The sequence below is a fragment of the Rhopilema esculentum genome, chromosome 11 (assembly GCF_057945365.1).
Source record: "Rhopilema esculentum isolate cy_ngs chromosome 11, ASM5794536v1, whole genome shotgun sequence".
NCBI classification, from domain to species: Eukaryota; Metazoa; Cnidaria; class Scyphozoa; order Rhizostomeae; family Rhizostomatidae; genus Rhopilema; species Rhopilema esculentum.
In genome coordinates this window covers 11,729,509-11,750,954 of record NC_142825.1, presented here as the reverse complement: position 1 = coordinate 11,750,954, position 21,446 = coordinate 11,729,509, and the positions used below count along the sequence as shown (strand labels likewise).

Below are 21,446 nucleotides of genomic sequence, written 5' to 3'. Positions count from 1 at the left end.
TCCACGTTGTTAGTTTGGGATTACTGTTTGCGGTTTCTATTTCGGTATTGGTGAGTAATGTGAAATTTGGAAACAGCATCTTTATCGTATGGCAGCAAACTTGATTCAACGTCAATGCCCATCGCTGGGTATCGAGGGTTTCAGCAAAACCTGGCAGAGCAACAACGTGATAATATTTTGGGTATCAGCATACCGAATCGAGATTAAAACCCGTGGAAAGTGTAAGATTTGAAGTAAGCATGAGAAACAATCAGCCAAAGTTGGTACATGGGACACCAAAATACACAGGAAAACAAATAGCTTTTGGAAATGACAATACATCGAAATTAAAATAAGTCAGCTATATACATTATATTCAAAACTGCATCGAATGTTTACGAATGCGAATCCAAAATTAAGACACAAGCTCTCCTATCACTAAAACATTGAAAATTGCATCCAATTGCTACACAACAATGTGTCGTCTCTGTGCACTGATATACTCGTAAGCTCAAATGAAAATATCTAACATTGGAAAAGTTTATGTCGAAGAGTTAGGAGCTACACTTTTGTCCAGTGATCACGTGGAAGTCCTATTTAAAACATTGCAATATTCAGACCAGGGGTGTAGCGCTAGGGGGTCATATGGGGTTCGGGAGGTCTTATCCCTTTTGTTAATGCCAAACTCAGCCCATTTCTCCTTTTGCTATTGCTTTTGCGATAATTTACGTGAGATTATCACATTCTTTTCATAGCACAACACCCCTGCTTCAGACATGTAGGTTATCAAGATATATATTCCAATTGAGCATAGAAGTAGGACCAAAGGGTGCACAGATCGCAACTTCAAAAATGTTGCTCCTCCCCTACTTCTAAAATTCTTTCTACATCTATAATGAAATAGAAGAAAATAAGTAGGGCATAAAAAATGGAGTAGAACGAACCAAATATAATAGAAGGACTAGTCGCATGGTAGAAGAATCAGTTACTCGTTTCATTGCTAAATACTCTTCCAACTGAAAGGGGGTAGGAGATATACTCAACTATGTACCATACGGGGGGAGGGTTTATCCACTTAAATCACTTTTCATCCAAAACCATTAGATATCGCATTTATCAGGTATAGGAGGAAGTACATTGCATGCATTCTAGTAATCATTGGATCGATGACCCGAGGTAAAACGACGTGTCATGGTGCATTTCGTTCATCATTTATACCTATAATACAAGAATTTTCACTATCGGATGACTCCTTTACGTAAGTTGCGTTCGCGAGTGCCCCTTGGACATCTTTGCCATCGCGGCCTAAAACAATACTAATTCAGAAAACAGTATAATTTATATCTATGGATTGATTATGACATATGACATATGATTATATGGATTGGGGTTGGCAAGTCATACCGAGGTTGCAATTTGGTGTTTAGGCAAAGGAAATACTTTGAGTTCAGTTAAGACATCTTGAATTTTAGGGGAAATACGAGAGAAGCATGCCAAATATTGGAAAAGTGGTTGTGGAGGCATAATACAGCAACAAGAAAGGTTAAAACTACAGTTGAATCCCAGTAAGTCGGATCTCCAATGGGGAGACCGGGGCGGAGGCGAGGGGGGGGGGTTGTTGTTCAAGAAAAAGGTCTGACTAAGCGAATTTCCTGCTAGTCCCGGATACGACTTTTGATTTGAATAAGGTAGAAAAATCCAATGGTAATCGAAAATCAGTCCGATTTACTGAAAGTCCGAACTATCCAGGGTACAACGTAATGGGGTTCAACTGTATAGGTCTACGTTGATTAACCTAGAAACAATAGCGTTGCAATTATAGAGAAAATTGCAGCATGGTTAGAAATAATTCGGATAGAATTCACACTTCGAGTGACAGTTTTACCCGGGTTTGTCATTATATGTTGAAAAATAAGGGAAGCTTTAGGAAAATACAATGGACAAATTAAGATAGAGAAAGAAACGAAACTTCTTTAGGGAGTGAAATGTATAGACAACACCGTAACATGGACTAAGATAATATAGAACAACTAACAGAGAGGCAAAGTAGTGTGAATAAAGAAGAACGTTTGAAGGGAGGTTTGGATGAATGCCCAAACGATGTACAGGTGGATAGTGTGGGTAGGGCTGTTATCCTGTCATTTAATGAGGGCGAATAACAAAGGCAGTGCGTTGAGAACGTCTAGCAATAGTCCCACTTGCTACGTAGACTACACTACAAATAAGACGTGGAAAGCTTCCTGTTGCGCGAAGCGATCTCTACCGCGTTCTTACGTTAGAAGCTTTGATCTGACTTGCTTGCAATATCTTTGGCACGACCCAAAATGTTCGTTATCAATGTCCTTGGGGTTCTCGAACATCCTTCTTTTGTTGGAGACACTGTTGGAATAAACAATTCACTTTATTAGAGAACATACTTTTCAGACAGAATTCATGCACCCAAAGAAGTATTCTAACAAAACCTAAATTCGCCTTCTATACTACTGTTAAAACGCCTCACTGCTTATAGGGGTCATATAACTCATTAGGTAAATTTCAAATCATGGACAAATCTGTCATAACTGTTTGAAAATGCACTTGTTTATCGGCAAAAAGCTTAATCAAACAATGCAAACCATATCCCCAGGAAACTTAAAATCTAAGAACCTAAAGTGAAATAGATGTGGTCAACATTTAGTAATCACGTCCAAAAATGACAAAGCGAAACGTTGTTTGTGTTACGAGGTAGAGGGGAAAGCTCAATGCACGGCCGATTGAGTAATAACAGGCCTTAGTAGGCATCGAAGTTCAGAATGATTCCGTTAAACATTGCAGTGGCATAACGCAGTTTAGTGCACCTTAGTTTCATATCCAAGGGCCCCCGATCAAAAATGGCAACAAAGATATCCATGTTTTTAAGAGTTCGCTTAAGTTTACCTTGTTTTCAAAAGTCTTAAAAATTGTTCGAAATGAAACGCAGTTTCTCCCTAGTAAACGAGGAAAACTATCATCCTTTCATCTAGCTACTGTGTTTGACATCCTCTACACGCTTAGATGGGACCTAGACATCCATTAATAGGGGCTCATCTCCGTTTTTTCTCAAGGGCCCCAGGTGCCTTCGTTACCCCACTGGCACTTTCATTCAATTTCACCAAAAACGCAAGGGTAAATCACATTACAGGATTTAATTCTCTTTGGACGACAAGGTCAAATTGGATAAGCATAACTGTATTGTACACAAATTTTTAGCACAATTTACTATAAGGGTAATGAAAACCATATTTCGAGACAAACTTAAAATTGAAATCATGCCAATCAGTGTTACGCATACGAGGGGAAGAAAAAGTAAAAGTATCCTTTAGATTAGGTGAAACTGAATGAATTAGATTTGGTGAGACTAAATGACTAAGATTTGGTGGGACTTAATGATTTGGATTTGGTGAGACTAAATGACTAAGATTTGGTGAGACTTAATGATTTGGATTTGGTTAGACTAAATGACTAAGATTTTGTGAGACTTACTGACTTAGATTTAGTAAGACTGATTGACTTAGATTTTGTGAGACTTACTGACTTAGATTTGGTAAGACTGAATGAATTAGATTTGGTGAGACCAAATGACTAAGATTTGGTGAGACTTAATGATTTGGATTTGGTTAGACTAAATGACTAAGATTTTGTGAGACTTACTGACTTAGATTTAGTAAGACTGATTGACTTAGATTTTGTGAGACTTACTGACTTAGATTTGGTAAGACTGAATGAATTAGATTTGGTGAGACTAAATGACTAAGATTTGGTAAGACTGAATGAATTAGATTTGGTGAGACTAAATGACTAAGATTTGGTAAGACTGAATGACTTAGATTTGGTGAGACTAAATGACTAAGATTTGGTAAGACTGAATGACTTAGATTTTGTGAGACTTACTGACTTAGATTTAGTAAGACTGGATGACTAATGTTATCCCCTGTGGACAATAGTATTAAAATATGTGCATAAATCATATCTAGCCTCTATTCCAGTTAGCACGTGTTGTAAGTCAGTTTTTTGTATGTACGATTATGATGAAGATAAATATATTTTGAAGTCATTTTACGTCTCAATATTTGGTTTATTACACTGGTGACAGGAGCGTTTTGACCCACATCATTTTACAATGTCATCCTTTAACATAATTTTTTCAAAACTTGAGAAGTTCACCGGCGACGGGGACATAAATTTGCACCAATGGCTTCGTAACTTCGACAGATGTTGTGTTATTGCCGAGAAATCTGACGACCTCGTGGTTGGCCAAATTCTAATGCTTTGTGTTGATGGCCGTGCTAAAGCCATCTTGGATCAATTTGAAGATGAGAAAGGCAGTCCCCAGAAATACAGCGAGCTTAAGGAACAACTCACCGCGGTTTTCGATTCAGAAACCGATCGCGAAGCTCACATGACTGCATTCGAACGCTGCATTCAAAAGATCGATGAAAGTGAAGAAGAATTCATGACCCACCTTTTACAGTTATTCAGAGCCGCCAATCCAAAAGCCAAAACTGACATTATAAACCATGCGGTGAAACGCAAGTTTTTACAAGGGATTTCTGATACACTTCGCAGAAATATATTCATCTTTTGCACCAACCCGTATGATGACAAAATTACCCACCAAGATTTGCTCAAGGCTTGCCGCGATGCATCAGTTCATCTTTCCTTACCATCTGCGACAATCAACGGTGCTATTGTCACTGGACCTTCTGATGCTGTTTTAACTGCTGCAAATCCATCTGATACAACACTGGACGCCATTCTTGCCTTGTCCACCAAATTTGAGCAACAAAGTCAACTCACAATGCGGAAGCTTGATGAACAACAAGACCAAATCAATGCACTCAACCGTCAACTTCCGTTTAGGCCCTCACAGCAACTTCAACATCAGCATGGTGCCCCTGTTTTTTCTGCCCCGCAGAGCAACCGTCGGCAATCACGCAATGGTTTTCAACGCAATTTTGGCAGGGATTTTCAGCCTCGAAACGCAAGGCCAGACGGACGGCAACCTATTCAGTGCTATTTTTGCCACGGCTTAAATCATATCCAACGTGATTGCCTAGCTTACAAGCAGCAAGCTAATCTTCCTCAACAGTCGGGAAACTTTTGGGGCCCCCAGTAAAGGGTCATACTGGGAAAGCCGACAATGCTTCATTGACCCCCCAAAAAGAAGAATCACAATCTTTTCTGCAGAGAGAACCTAATTTGCTTTGGCTAACAGGAACATTACATGGACAGCAAATTCCAATGATGCTTGATTCTGGTGCCACCGTATGCTGTCTTGCCAAAAGATGTTTCACTGGCAGTCCTTACTTGCAAAACCTACCATTACAGGGTTATACTGGCCCAGGTTTGCTTGATGCAAATGGACAAATAATGAAACCCTTTGGTGTGATTAAAGCCCCTCTTGTAGTAGGGCATCCTGCTGTATCTCACATTGTTGAATTTATGATTATTGATGCATTGCCTTATTCTTGCATTCTCGGTTTGAGTTTTCTAAATAAATTTACCAAATGGGGCATTGACAACTCCAAGAAACTCCTTCATCTAGATCAATCCATGGTATTGGTATCTTCTCAGCCTTCTCTTCAAGATAACATTGCTTTCATAACACCGAACAAGTACACAATACCACCCGGACAATCATTGACTATTAAGACAGTTGCTAATGGGCCCTCCCTTCATGCATTCCGCCCAGTTTCAGAACCGACTGCACTGATTGATGGACATGCACCCTTTGAAGAACGTCTGCATGTAAAGGTTGTTCCGTACTTACACAAGGTTTCTCATCAACACTCATGTGTTCCCACCGTCCTTGTTAATACTTCTGCCGTCGCAAAGACCATCAAAAAGGGCACCAAGGTTGCTCTAGGGACGTATGACTTTGAAGAATTCTCTGTTCTTCCTAAAGACACAATTAATCTTCTCTCTACTCAGGACACAGATAATTCTACTCAAAACTCCGATCCTATTACGATTCTCACTTCACAGTTGACCCACTTGTCTCCCTCGCAGTTTCAACAAGCCAAGAATTTACTGATGGAATTTTCTGATGTCTTCTCTTTATCAAACACCAAAATTGGCAAAACCAACGTGACAGAATTTGACTTTGATTTGGCTCATTCGACACCCATTTCAATGCCTTTACGCAGAGTGCCACTTCATCAACAATCCATTGTCAAGGAACTTTTACAACACTATAAAGCTCATGGCCTAATTGAACATATTGATTCACCTTATCGTGCTGCTACAGTCCTTGTTGCCAAGAAGAATGTTTCAAATAGCTGTGATGTTACCGATCGTTTTCGACTTGTAGTTGACTATCGTTTTCTCAACCCTGCCATCAAAGATTCAGGTTGGCCTTCTCCATCCCTTCAACAATGTCTTGACTCTGTTCGCGGCTCTCAATATGTCAGCTCAATCGACTTCAACAGTGGCTACCACCAAATTCCGTGTGCTGATAGAATCAAACCGATCATTGCCTTTTCTCCTGGTTACGGTTTTGGTCAATGGACCTGGAACGTTATGCCTCAAGGTATCAAACCGGCCTCTTCTTTGTTCCAACGAACCATGGAACAAACATTTTCTGATTTAAGCGACTGTATTCTACCACCCTTCTACGATGATGTGGTTATTAAAGGATTAGATTTCACAGATCATCTCTCCAATGTTCGCAGTGTTTTAGCAAGAATTCGACAGTCTGGTCTCACTTTGAACGCCTTGAAATGCAAATTTTTCCAGACAAGTTTGCCGTATTTAGGTCATTTCATTGACAAGGGACACATTCGCCTTGACCCAGCTCGCATTCAGTCCATCACCGATTTTCCAGTGCCATCCAATGCTAAATCCTTGAAGGAATTTTTAGGCATGGCACAATTTTGTGATCGATTTGTTCCCCACTTCTCTGTTGTTGCTGCTCCTCTACACGAACTTGCAAAACCGACTTCAACGTTTGTCTGGACACCTGAAGCTCAAGCAGCCTTTGAAGCACTAAAGCAGCTTCTCTCTTCCGCACCAGTTTTACGAGCTCCTACAAGTACAGACTCTTTCATCCTAGAAGTCGATGCATCAGACAGAGGTGAAGGTGCATGTCTTAAAGCCCATAACACAAGTGATGGCAAAACATACATCGTCGCCTACGCCAGCAGAAAGTTCAATGAAACTGAATCAAGGTGGAACATTGTAGAGAAAGAGGCGCATGCTATAATTTTTGCTACCGAAAAATTTCGTCACTACCTTCTTGGTAAACCCTTTCTCTTGCGTACTGATAATCGCGTAACTTCATTCCTGCAATCCAAACGCAACCCTAAGAGTAGAAAATTGCTGAATTGGGCTTTGCAACTTTCAGAGTTCAATTATAAAATAGAACACATTCCATCCAAGAACAACGCCATAAGCGACTGTCTCAGTCGCATGCACAGTGTCAACTCAGTGGAAGAATTACAACCTAATATTACAGTGGCTGCAATCAGAGATTTCCAAACAAAAGATCAACACATCCAAGCAGCAATCGAGTACATGTCTTCTAATAAACGAAACTTCGATGTCTGCCGTCTAGGTTCCTTAAAACCATATCGCAATAAACTTTCTGTATCTGAGGATGGCATTTTGCAGTGGCACAACTGCACTGTAGTACCTGACGATTTACGTGGAACCGTCCTGAAACTTTGCCATGACCACCCATCCTCTGGTCATTTTGCTGTTGACAGAACTTGGTCTCGCCTTTGTGAACACTATTTCTGGCCCAATGCCAAACAGGATGTGATCAACTGGGTGAAAAGTTGCAAGATTTGTGCTTCTTTTAATCCACCCCCTCAAGGATACCACAAAGATCAGTTACAGCCAATACAGTCTACTGAACGATTCGAACTTGTTTGCTACGATCTAGCCGGACCTTTTCTGCCTGCATCTCAAGATGGTTTCAAGTATGCTCTTATCCTGGTCGACCACTTTACAAAATGGCCTGAAGTTGTTCCCCTCAAAGAGATATCGGCACCTACTATTGCTAGAGCGATTCACGACCAATGGATCTGTCGGTATGGGATTATGCAACGTTTGCACAGTGATGGTGCCTCAAATGTTCATGGCAATGTTATGCGGGAAGTCGCCAAAATCTTGGGTATAGGTAAATCCAAGTCTTCGCGTCTCCACCCACAAGGTGATGGCCTTTCTGAGGCAATGGTAAAACTAGTTAAGTCCTGTGTGCAGAAACAAATTGATCAACATGGCCGTAACTGGGACACGTTCTTGCAATCAGCTGTCTACGCCATTCGTTCAAGTGTTAATAATAGCACTAAAGTTACACCTGCTGAACTTATTCTTGGTGCTAAACTTTCTTTACCAACTGCGTTGCTGTTTAATAAATCACCACAGCAACAGATTCAACAGTCTGCTCCACACCATGTGAAACAGGCTCAAGCTTTTGCCAATGACATCGGTACGTGCCTTAAAAACTCCTTTACAAATGTTCGCAGTATCCTCAACCAGAGCAGAGAAAGAATGAAACAACAGTACGATAAGAAAACTACCCAACATCATTATAAGATCAATGATACTGTCATGTTATGGAACCCACCTCAGAAAAGGGGTATTTCACGTTGTTTTCAACCAAAGTGGTCGGGGCCTTGGACAATCACCCACTTGATAGGAGATCTGAATTGTAAGCTTGTTGACGCCAGTGGCAAAGCCAGTCCTACTATTCATGTCAATCAACTGAAGTATATACCTCCAAGATCAATCCACTTACTCAAAAAAGCAACTGACCCCCTACCTGCAAAGGAACCTCCTAAAAAAAAAGTCTGTGATATTTTTGCTGACCTAACCAATACCAAGACAACAAATCCCATTGATGATAGAGTACACGTTGAGGGTGCAAGAGGAGGAGGGAATACAGGGGACTTGAACCACGGAGAACAACCAGAAGATAATAACAACATGATCAACAGAAATTGGTGCAGAGTAGACATTGCAAACATACTACCAAACAGAACTCGTTCACATTCACTAACATAGGAAGAGAGATGGGGAGGGGGATAGTGTTATCCCCTGTGGACAATAGTATTAAAATATGTGCATAAATCATATCTAGCCTCTATTCCAGTTAGCACGTGTTGTAAGTCAGTTTTTTGTATGTACGATTATGATGAAGATAAATATATTTTGAAGTCATTTTACGTCTCAATATTTGGTTTATTACACTAAGATTTGGCAAGACTGGATGACTTAGAATTGGTAAGACTGAATGACTTCGAGTCGATAAGACTGGATGACTTACCTATGCTGGGTAAAACTGAATGACTAAGATTTGGCGAGACTGGATGACTTAGAATTGGTAATACTGAATGACTTCGAGTCGATAAGACTGGATGACTTAGATTTGGTAAAACTGAATGACTAAGATTTTGCGAGACTGGATGACTTAGAATTGGTAAGACTGAATGACTTAGAGTCGATAAGACTGTATGACTTACCTATGCTTGGTAAAGATGTGAGGTAGTCAGAAACGCTCTTCTTAAATTCTGACATTTTCTCTGTAAAATCTTGCACATATCGTGCCTGAAATCAAACACAGATCATACAACATGAACGGTGAACTGCACACTTTTTTAATAATTTTTGCTGAGCCTTAATGTTCTTAAATACTATTGATATTCCTATATAAAAAAGTATATACATTATCATGCTATAGACAGATATACAAAACCTTTTATCTTTCATTCTTGATACAATTTAAACAATGAACTCTAAAACTGTCTTGTCAGGGTCTATGATAATAAATGGAGACCACGCAGGCATGTCGTCTAACTAAGATTAGTGGGTTTCTATCAGCTTCAGCGACTTTTTCTAATGCCATCTGCAGCAAGATTTGAACATTTTTTTGACCAAAGTAATGTAGAAGAAAACTCAAATGAAAAACATACGCAAGCGATATAATCCAATTGATATTGTTTCAGCCGGTCGATAAAATCTTTAGGGTCCATTTTTGCTTCCATGAATTGTCGCTGTTCATCAGAAAGAAGCGAATGCTTCACATCCGGTGACACTTCCCCTGATTGATCCCTGCAAAAAAGAAACCATTTGAAATAACCTGTCATATGCAACGCGAAACCAAGCAAACATGTCTGGTGCTACCCTCAACCACTGTAAAAGTAACTATATTTCTAGACCAATGAAAGATGCGAAAAAAAGCGAAACGGGTGGAGTCACCCTACCTGCCCTAACGTTTATAGAATCGTTAGCCTCTAAGCGAAAAAGAGGCCTGCTTGTTTTAACAGAAACCCTCCTCCCCCATCCCCATCCACGCTTTGCGGTCAGAGTAAAAAGCGCAGGGCAGGGAAGGTCAATTACTATTTCTCCATCCGAAATTTGAAGATAATGTTATGGCGCCTTTAAAGTAGAAAGTTTTGCGAGGTAGCCAGTCAATTCTAGCTGCATACGAAAAGTTTACAGTTACAAGATAGTCAAAAAGTAATACTAAACATTATTGGATTGATTTGACACGTGATTCCTCTTGGGCATAGGCAGATAAAACCTTTGTATCGAGATAATTATGAATGGTACAATACAAAAAAGCGAGTCCCCCCCCCCCTTCCCCCCTCCTTCTTGCAGTCATCTAAAACTTGAAGCCCTTCTCTGCAAATGTATAGCAACAAATATTATACAGTTCAACCTCGTTCTCAACTTTTTCTGTTCTCTCATTGTCCTCCTTAAAACGTTGTGATTCTATTCGTCATTGTTTTAACATTTTTTGTGGTATTTTTTTAAGGTAGCAAAACTCAGATGAAAAATAGAGCTCTTGCTTTAGCATTACCTTTTCATTAAGGAACCCTATAGAATCCTAAAAATTCTTAAATATAGTCTAATCCCTTTCCTTCTTAATTAATATAGAGCGCCTAATGTATAAAAGATGATATTCTAGCTAACTGAAGAGAGAAATCGCACAAAGTTTATCAACAAACGAAGGTTCATTACCTATCTTGAGGCGGGTTCTGCGATTGAAAGTAGAATTAAAGCTGAGTTGAAAATAAATTTAGAATTTTAGAATATTTGCAAAGATGAAAAAGATTTGCACGGTTATTTAAACTTTATCTGGAAGATTCCTTTTCGCAAATTTCCAGAGCTGATCCTGTGAAGCCATGATTATGCGCCCAAAAGCAGGGATGACGTAAGTGAATAAATTGAGTGATGACGTAGCATCCTCATAAGAGCCATAATGCTTCATTCTAGTCCTGGCACACTAGATTCCTTCCTTTCCAAACTTAAGCAAGCACCCTCCCATTTGGAGCAACAACCCTTGCCAGAATACTTGAAAAACTTCCTCGAAAATTGTATCCGGCCTCTCCTACCTCCTTCAAACAATGTTGAATATTTTTATGCTATATAATATAAACATGGTTTGTGATCTGCAAAGTTGTGCTGCAATCAAATACGAATAAAAGTTTGCTAACCAACATTGTTTGAGGAGGGGCTAAGGGGAGGGGGTGCGGTGTTAGGAGTTCGTGCGTTGCCATAACTACAATAGACTTGCATCTCTTAGGAAGTGGATGCGACGTCTATGCTAAACCGAAAGGCACCAATGATCATAAACAGTGCTTTAGAAGCTTTCAAGATGATTAAAATGTGTCAATAGTGTCTGAAAGATAATGGATTAGCAACGCTACTTTCTCTTTCCATTCAAATGCTTACTTTATGCTCATGAGTCATAGATTAATTTTGAATGCACCCTTTCTTCAATTAAATACCAAATGCAGCTCCAAAGAAACCAATCAATGCTAAACTTCACTAAAACGTTTGATTCCTATTCTCAGTGTGTCGTCATCTCATAACTACTTGTAAACAACATTGAGACGGATGTGCCTACTCACGATTCAACTTCAGCCAGGCGACTTTGATACGATTCATAAAGAGCAACCCATTCCTCTTGTTCCTTCTTCAACCTGAAAAACCAAGATTAGCAAAGGTAAATCTGATTCGCTGCAAAAGAAGGATAAACCTGTTGTGACAAAAGGCGACTGTTATCCATCTGCCAAAAATAAAACAAGAATCAACCAAAAACCAGTGAGGTTTAATACTTGACAATGTATTAAACGTTGGAGATGAAAATGTGCTGTTTTTAGTTCATACATAATTAAGGCCTGGTTCAAACGTCGCACTTCTCATGTGTCGAACCTAACTCTGTTTGGAGCGACACTTGAGCATGTTTAGCGCGACTCCCGTTTCAAACGTCGAACTTAATCATGTCGCGCCAAATGGGTTTTAGGATTGTTACATGAAGTATCTTGGTTAAGGCACACAATCTCAAATATTTGTTTGAAACGCACCCTCAAAGAAAGAAATGAATTCTGGGAAGGAAAATAAATTAAATATAATTATGCATTGAGTTCGGTACATGACAAGTTCGACGCTTGAAACCGTGCCGTGCTAGAGCCGTGCAGCTCGGCAAGCTCTGCCGATCCAAACTAGTCTGCCGCTTCTAACTAAATCTGGCGTACCAAATTGATTCAAACGTCGCGCCCCTCATGTACCTAATTCTCGAGTTAGGTTCGGCACATGAGAAGCGCGACGTTTGAACCAGGCCTAACACGTAATAGTTATAGTTAATAATAGGGGTGGTTTCACGAAACAAAATCAATATGCATTGAGTTAAAGGAAAGCTCATGGACATCTGGGAGGGGGGGTGTGGTTCGAGGCTTTGACAAAACAATCCTTCGAGTCAACAAAATTTGAAATCAAACGTATTATCTACATTTCCTTGCAATAAAATAGTCTGAAATGTGCCAGCATGACATAAATATGCTGCGTAAACTATCAGATATCCATTCTTGATGGTACTCATCGTAAACACTGGGGCGTTGTGGGAGGTAAATTCTTTGGGTGCTAAAGCCAATTTTTCCTCTTAAAAATATAGAAAAAGTATCAAAATTTCCGCAGCCACCGTGACTTCTGTCTTCAAGCCACTACGTCTCTGATTAACCACAGAAATAACTTCGTTGACAACTCAGTCTATGATTTCTTTTGGTGTAATTTAAAATATCCTCTTATTTATAATACAAATACATGTAAGCACTGCAACAAATTAGCAGCAAATGGTTTAAGAAGTTAAATTACCCTATTATTTTCTGTAGTGTGAACAATGCCTCTGTTTGTATGTTTCTTATATAGTGTGTTTTGATTATTCTTTCTCAAAGTGACGTCACTGCCAGATTATAGTCAACTTTATAAGGGACAAAATAGATAAAACGTCTCAGAACATCAGCTAATCCTTTGGAAAAGACTCGCGAGCAAAAATAGTGGGCTGAATACCATCAACATTGAAACTACAAATTAAACAGCAAAATGCGTGAATTTCACACAAAAAATAAATACTGAAGTACTTACTCTTTAATTCGTTCCAGTGTTTCTACCCTAAAAAGGAAGAGACATGAATACAGTGGCTAACTATGGAAAACGTTTAAAAAAATATTGACAATGCTGAAGATTTATTATAAATGAATAGATTTTGAACGCAAATGTCATTCTTAGACCCGAAATGTATGGCGACCATGTGATCAAATGAAAGAAAAATAAAACCAAGTGTAATCGATGTCGTTGAATTTTTCCTGCAAACATGCTACTGAATGTGTCTCTGATGAGTGTGGCCTTTATTGGAGGGGGGTGCCTTTTAAAACCACACTCTTTTTTATAAGAACAATTTTATAAGAACACGAGCCTCAAAACTCAAAACTGGTCAAAAGTTAAGAACAAATTAAGAACAAGCTGAGGCTGAGCTTTTGCAAATTGCAATTTTGAACAACGTTTTTTCTCAAAATCGAGGATTTTTAGCGATGTGTGGGTGTTTTTTTGGTGAATATTCAAATTTGTCAGCAAATTAAGGCTGTCTCATTCACTTTGTTGGCAAATGAGGCCTGAACACCTACTTAGAGCGAAAAAGCTAGCAATAGCACTGCTTACACCCTCTTAATTTAAGAACAAATTAAGAACAATTCAGCCTCAGATTTTTGAAAAAAATAAACAACAGTCAGCCTGAACTTAAATTTACTGGTTCTTATAAAAAAAGAGTGTAGTCGTGTATAGACGGAAAAAAGGACCATCTAGTTTTAAAACTATAAGCTTTATAAATCATTTGTGCGAAATTCCCTCTCCCCCATATCTGCTTAATCTTTTACAGTTTGTAGTTTGTATTACAGATTATAGTATGTTTGGTATTTTCCCAGTTTATAGATTGTAGTCTATGCTATAATCTATCAGTTGATAATCCTCATTAAAAGATTCTATGCTCAAAGCAAAGCCATAGGGATGCAATGCATTCTCATCCACTCTGTGGTGTCACCCTTTAAATACTTGTTGCTTTTGTTAAATTCTAAATTGATTTGTAAAAAAGTCATGAATCATGGCTGCAAAAATATTGGAACACAGAAAATAGAGTTCTCAACCGATGACATCACAAAAATATATTTTTGAAAACTGTTTAATTTAGATCCCATAACCTGAAAGAGATCATGAAATACCTCTAAATGTGCAAAATCAGTCAAATGTATTTTGCATTGGCCTAGATATAGCCATACCAGCACAGGTTCTTTCCCCATCAAACCTCTGTTATTTCGCCTATAATCATAACTTTATGAACAGAGCCAAAATAACAAAGATTCGCTTGCACACTTCAAACCTTAATCACCAAATTTTTTGCATATTTAACTGGTCTTGCATAATTAGAAGCATTTCATCGTGTTCTTTTATGCTATATGGTTGAAATTTAAAAATTCTAAAAGTAGTTTATTGTGATGTCACACTTAAGAACTCTATTTCCACAACTGGCAGAAAAATAGCGAAACACAACAATTTAGATAAAGGTCTATAGCAGGGGATATATTGCGCTTGAAATTTTCAATTAGTTAAAGTTGAAAATGTAAATCGCATTGTGCAATATCTTCAGCTAGCAGAATATTTTCAGAAATTTTAATAGGTATCAAGAAATCAAAATTTTTGCAGCCATGCCCTGAAATCTGGGTAATTAGAAAAGCTTTCTATATAGTTACAACATTCTTGCCTCAGTCTCATCTCAGCCTTTATTCTTTCAGCAGCCTCTTCTTCAGTTTCATTCACAGGTTTTACCTAAAAAATCATTTCATGATTTTTTGATGCTTTTTACTTAAAAACTAAATTATTTTGAGCTCCTCATTGTAAAAACATGGATACAAAAAACTGGGAATTCTTGTCATTAATGCAACTAAAAAGAACCAATGAAAAAAATTTGATACAAATTTGCAACATACCCTAGCCTTTACCCTTAGATTTTTTATCCCTGGTTCCTTCAATTGGTTTTCATCTTCCATTGTGGTTTGTCTTGTCTCAGTGTCCTGTACCAATGGAACCTCGTTGTCATTCATTTCTGACTGCTCAATTTCAGAAACCATCTCTGTTATTTCCTCTGCCCCCTGTGAGCTTTCGTTTTTCTCTTCAATATGAATTTGATTTTCTTCTTGTTCTACCTTTGCTTCCAAAGTGTCTTCAGCTTGTTGGTTAGACGGACTTTTTTGCTCCTCCTGCTCTTTATTGAATTGTGCATCCTTTTGAAAGTTTTTTAGCATCACTGACTCAGCAATTGACCTCCGCTTGCTCGCTAATAACTTACTTTTTCTCCCCCTTCTTCTTGCAGAGCCTTCTTCACTTGATTTATCATTATCAAGGTTTTTCAAAATATCTTTCACACTTCTTAGCCTGTACTTAAACTGTCCTGCCTAGAAAAAAAACTTTTATTAACTCAAATGGGCAATAAATATTGTTTGCATTCTTAACAACTTCTTGTGATCAATTCCCTTTTTAATTCAATTTCTAATAACAATAAGAATAATAATAATTGAAAAACCATATTCATATAGGTAGACTTGTTCAGCAAAATAAATTTGCTGCTATCAACCAAGAATCTGTTAACCTAGTGCTCCTAAAATATATGTTTTACAATAGATACAATTCATAAGCTGTTTACGTCTTGCTAGTAATCTATCATTGCTTGTAATCAATAGAAAAAGTAATGATAAAGTCTAAGGAAAAAATGATAATACAAATCAGAGATAAACAGGACATTTTGGTTAAAAAGTAGTTCATTCTATTGACAGGTTCTAAAGGGAGCAGGTTCTGAACACCCCAGTCAGTTTTACATGTTCTAGTGAAGATAAAATCATGAAAATATTGGCCAGATACAAGTTACTTCCTGAAAAGGTAGCCATTCTCTAGGCACTGTATAGCAATCTAAGAAAATGCAAACATTAAAAGTACTCAATTACGATTTTCTGGAATTTTATTAAAAATTGCAACATCACCTTCAGCCTAACTACTATGAACAGCTTATATGTCATCATCTTAAAGGTTTGTCCAAAGAGAAACGTTTAATGACCTTCTCAAACACAAATAATGAATGGTCCATGGAGTAAAAAATCATTCTCATAAGAATATATTGGCTAGTTTTGCTTAGGGAGGCTTCCTTTTGCTGGCTTGCTGGCTTTACGAACTAATAAAGTCAATCTAAACTTTCAATCTCAAAACTTCAAGTTTACACTATAAACTATAACCTAAATAAATATAATTATAACTAATAAATTATGCATCAGTTTCATGGGATAAATACTTGAAAAAACTCAAAAGAGCTTTCAATTCTCTTGCCTGGCAAATTGTGTTACTGTCCTTTAGATAGCAAAACATCAGAAAAAGCTACCTAGAAAATGTTATGTCAAAAATAAACAAACCTTGATTTCATATTTGGCAATCTCTTTTTTCTCATTTTCTCTGAAAAAATAGAAGAAAAATAGAGATAAATACATGCATGGTTCAAGAGCTTATCATACTATTGATAAATTATATCTTTTTTACACAAATTAAGCTACAAGATGCCCTTAATTACTCAGCACTTCACTCAAATTGAATTTATTTTTCAAAGTGACAAGACAGTATGCAATATTGAATATATATCTATGCAATGAACACAGATTTCTATACTTCGCTCTATGAGAAAGAACAGAACAAATAACATCTTATCAATAACAATGTATCAGATTATAAGCTCTGCCTGTGTACATATTATGGTTTTAAAAACTTCCACTCTTTGCATGGCTACATGTAGCATATCCTTACAGTCTATTTAGTAAATCTTGATACTGTCTCTCTTGCCAGCTGAACCAGTGGGTGGCTCTGATCCATGAGGTGTTCCATTCAATGCTGTGACATACCCCTGACACATGTATCACAAAGAATTTAGGCTTTATAGTTGTTTTAATAAAAGTTTTTGTTAGCTTTCTCTAAATTGGGATAAAATGTATCCAGGTTGAAAAGTGATTGTTAGCCTTATTCTCATCAGGTTAATCAGTTTTAGAGAATTGTGAACAGACCAGAGCAGAGCTACTTTTTACACACCAGAGCTATGAGAGAAATCAGTATAATTTGCAGCATTAGTCTTGAACTTTTTTTGTAAATGTTGTTGTTCTAATTGGATCAAAAGTTTTCCATGTTTAGTCTCTCCACTAACCCTCTACTGAGTAAAAAGATGCCCAGATTGATCTACTCTGAAACCTGAACCTAAAACCTGAAACTCTGAGACATGTTTTTAAACTCATTCCCTTTCCAAGTGGGCTAGAGGATGAGAAAATCAAAAACAGATAACTTTAAGAGTTTTTCTTTGTCCCAGGCTTGTGGAGAGGCAAAATTATGCAAGGTTTGAATTTTACTCCCCCTCCCAAAAAAGTTAACAAAATTTTGCACATAGTAGCCATTTTGAACCCCAGTTAGAATTAAAAAGAGATCTAAAGTTTGGTCCATAAAACCACACTTTTCATATGTGCAGAATCTGAATATGCTATTAAATTCACCATAACTGTAAATCTAGCCTTCACAGTATCATTTGTGCATCCTGTTCTTTAATTGGATATACTTCTGAATTTTATTTTTTCTACTTCTTTTCAAATTAGGCAAAATTTGGCCAGGAGTATCTTGAGACATTGTACTTTATATAAAAAACTGTAAAACCTGACTTCACAAGTACCTTTTTGTATCTTATTCATATAATCCCTCAACTCCAGGGTGCATTACATGTAGCAAATCGAGAAGATCTTTGGCATGGAGTTATGTTATTTAGCATGATGTTGGTGTGAGATAAGCATCTGCCAGTGTGTGGCATGCACAACAATTTTGGTTAAATGTTGTAGTGATGTGGTCCAAAGCTTTTTCTGTGATTGTTTATGCAGTATAATGATTGCATATGAACCTTGGTGTACACATGGTCTATCTTTGGTGTACCTTCCATATGAGGTTTATATGGAATGCACCTGGGCCTCCCCTAGCTCAGCCACTGATTGATAAATTGCAAAATTTGACAACAACTGGCTTTATATATCAGTCCTAATGCAAAACATGTTTCAAGAACTCAGGCCTACAAGAATGCTCTCCTAATTTTTCTCATGTGCATTCTTAGTTTTATGTCAAAATCGAAGACGAGCCCATTTTCATAGTGTGTTGATGGTATTGGTTGGTTATGTTCAAACCTGTTATTGAGAATATGATAGCTTGGTTTGAATCTGATCTGAATAGAAATCTAAAACCGGCTACAGAGACAATTTAGGTTCAGATCATTTATGCTTGTTGGCTGTGTTGTGTTAGCTACGTTGAATGTTTTCTTATTCGATCATCATGTTTTGCTCATATTTTTGAACTACATAAAAACCTAGAAACGAGTGAGTGTGACAAAACATTAATCTACACTTAGGAAAAATATTACAATACTAAACTGCAGTTTATAGATTGTCAAAGGATTCAACAAATTTCTCTTTGTTGATCCATAAACGAGATAGAAGACTATCACAGACTGCAAACAGGCCTTCCCGTAGCCTAGACTAAACTAGTCTCAAAGAAGGTGCAATTTATATGGAACTCAAACATCAATGATTATAAAAGATTTGAAATAACTTACGTAAAGACCTTGACATTCTTTCTCTTTGAAACTTTGAAAGGTTTCCCAACACACGGGGACGTAATGCCTAGACGAGAAGAGGATCGGGTCGTTCGCCCAGCCATTTTGTTATTTTGGCGCCTTAACGGTACTCCATGTTAAACTCCGCGATTAATTTCCAAAACAATATTGAAGTGAATTGTTGGCTAAAATCCTGCTTGTGGGCGGCAACCTGTCCCTAATAGAACCGAAAATGAAAAAATTCCTTGAAAGCGGCTCTATCAAGAATATATTTTTTAATTGATTAGGAGCTATTTCTGGTTATATTGACTTACAAATAATAATTTTGGTCATCTTAGGGCTCAGTCTCTCAGAGCAGACTGTTTGTAAAAAATGCGTGATGCATTGATTATCGTAGTGCAATTACAATTTTCATATTTGCTCAAGGTAGGAAGATACTACTTCTTATAAAAAGAAGGTTGAAATGAACTTCTTTATTTGCACCTTAAAGAAGTCTATTTCGTCAAATTATTCTGCGTCCTTTGGAGGTTACATAGACGAATAGTAACATATATGTATTTTTGTACCAAGGTAGCGAACTAGCGTTGGAGCTAAATTTCTGCAATATGATTTGGAAATCCCGAAATATAAGAGATTTTTGGCAAGTGTTTAAAGAATCCTTTCGGGAACCTTTATATGACATCTTTCTTCCTCGATTTGCGCTTCAATTGCTAAATTATAATTGCTTGTTTTGTTTGAGAACGCACAAATCAAGGCTTGCCCAACACCCTCCTGCTCGCAGAAGTTATCCCCAACTCAACCCAAGATCTATCAAAAATTTTCTGTTTTGGCTTATAATGTAAATAAAGCCTAAAGCTTGATAAAGTCCTCATATTTAATTGTGTTGTTAAATTGACAGCAAAATTCAGCTCATAACATGTCGGATAGGCCAGTTAAGATAAATTAATACTCAAGTCTGCACGCTCTCTATAACATCTTTAAAAAAACCTAACTGTCTGACATCTTTTCCTTGAAAATGCTTCCTTGTTTTGTACTTCAAGTATAAAAAGCTTAAAGTTCACAATAATCGCCATGTGACCTAGTTTGAAACTGCATTGCTTCAACCTTACCTTATCAATGCCGCAGATCCTCGAATTGCTCCACCATCATTAAGCCCCCACTCTCGAATAAGCCCCACATCCTGACATATATCTTCCACCTACCTGACATGCCCACTTTTCAATAACCTTTACAAAACCTGAAGCATGTTGGAAACAAGAAAGCTAACATGTGCTCTTTAAATAAGATGGACATCAATGAAATGAATAAGCTGGTGTAACTCCCGGTTCATGGGCCGCTCATAAGCAAAGAAATGCACTGGACCCCCTTAGTCCACCTAGCAAACTGATTCTGACCAGGGATTGCGGAAGCAGGGGGCCTTTTTGGACTTTAACCCCCAAATAATTTCCAAAATGTACTTAAAATCATACCAAAATCGCCCTGCTCTTAGTCCTTAGCATGTTTAGTCCCCCAAGATGTTTTGGCCCCCTTCCTCAATCTGTAATTTGTTCCGCGGTCCTTGATTCTGACAGAAGCCAAAAAAGAGCTGGCAAAGTATTCTTGTATAGAAGCAGGTTTCCGAGTTTCACATTCATCGCCAGGTGGTCAAAACATTTGATACTTTACTATCATATTAGGCTAAAAAAGTACGAACGAGTTGAAGTCATCATATTTTCTAACGCACTGTTAGGCATTAGATGATGATAAATAAAACTAGTCTAGGCCTGTTAACCATGCATCGAACATTATGCAATGCTCATCATTAAACGAAGTAGAATATATCTCCTTGCTGCTCACATATTCTACCTTATTATCCAGAAAAGGCGTTTACTCGTCGCTTTAGAGAACATAACACACGAGATGTTAAACACTATGCAAAAATGACCACAATGATAGACCTTTTTCCACCTGATGGTCCGTCTGATCATGGCTGCTTCGCGAGGCAGCAGGATTTTTATTACCATGTTTTTTATGTCTCTGCTCAAGTTCAACTCATCCTCAAATGTTTTTAACCCAGCTGCCCCTAGTTAGGGCCCCCCATATTTTTGCGTGATGCATTTTTGGCCCTATTTTCATGCGTAAAATCGAAAAATCTCGATTTTTTATGCGTGATTTCGTGAATATAGATTTCTACGTGAAACATTTTCTTGTGTTATGTCGTGAAAAGGCTTTAACTACCCGTAAATTCATGAATGAAGGTTCGTCATAAACTAATAATAGTTGAATCTCGAATTATTATTTTGTTGAGTCACATCACACACGAGTCTCTATTAAAGTAGTGTTGTAGTCCTTCAAGCAGGATAATAGCTGATCTTACATTTATTGTTTGCGTGAGCGTGAAATCCAATTTTGCAATGCGTGAATGCGTGAAAGGTCAAAAATTGTGCATGAATGCGTGAATCTCAACCACTATGGGGGGGGCCTAGTTAACAAGACAAATTATCATTTTTACACCTTGTTA

The 21,446-nt window shown here is 37.8% G+C and overlaps 1 protein-coding gene across 1 annotated transcript; it reads right to left on the bottom strand.

The window, feature by feature from the left end:
- Positions 1-260: 260 nt before the first annotated feature.
- Positions 261-21,428, bottom strand: LOC135693485 (uncharacterized). The gene is made up of 9 exons (XM_065211989.2): positions 18,947-21,428; positions 16,734-16,773; positions 15,264-15,728; positions 15,038-15,102; positions 13,369-13,395; positions 11,856-11,927; positions 9,912-10,050; positions 9,462-9,546; positions 261-2,358 (listed from the first exon to the last, which is right to left on the bottom strand). Exons 1-9 carry the CDS (start codon positions 19,048-19,050, stop codon positions 2,255-2,257), a joined length of 1,101 nt encoding a protein of 366 aa, XP_065068061.2. The 5' UTR covers positions 19,051-21,428; the 3' UTR covers positions 261-2,254.
- Between the last annotated feature and the right edge of the window lie 18 nt (positions 21,429-21,446).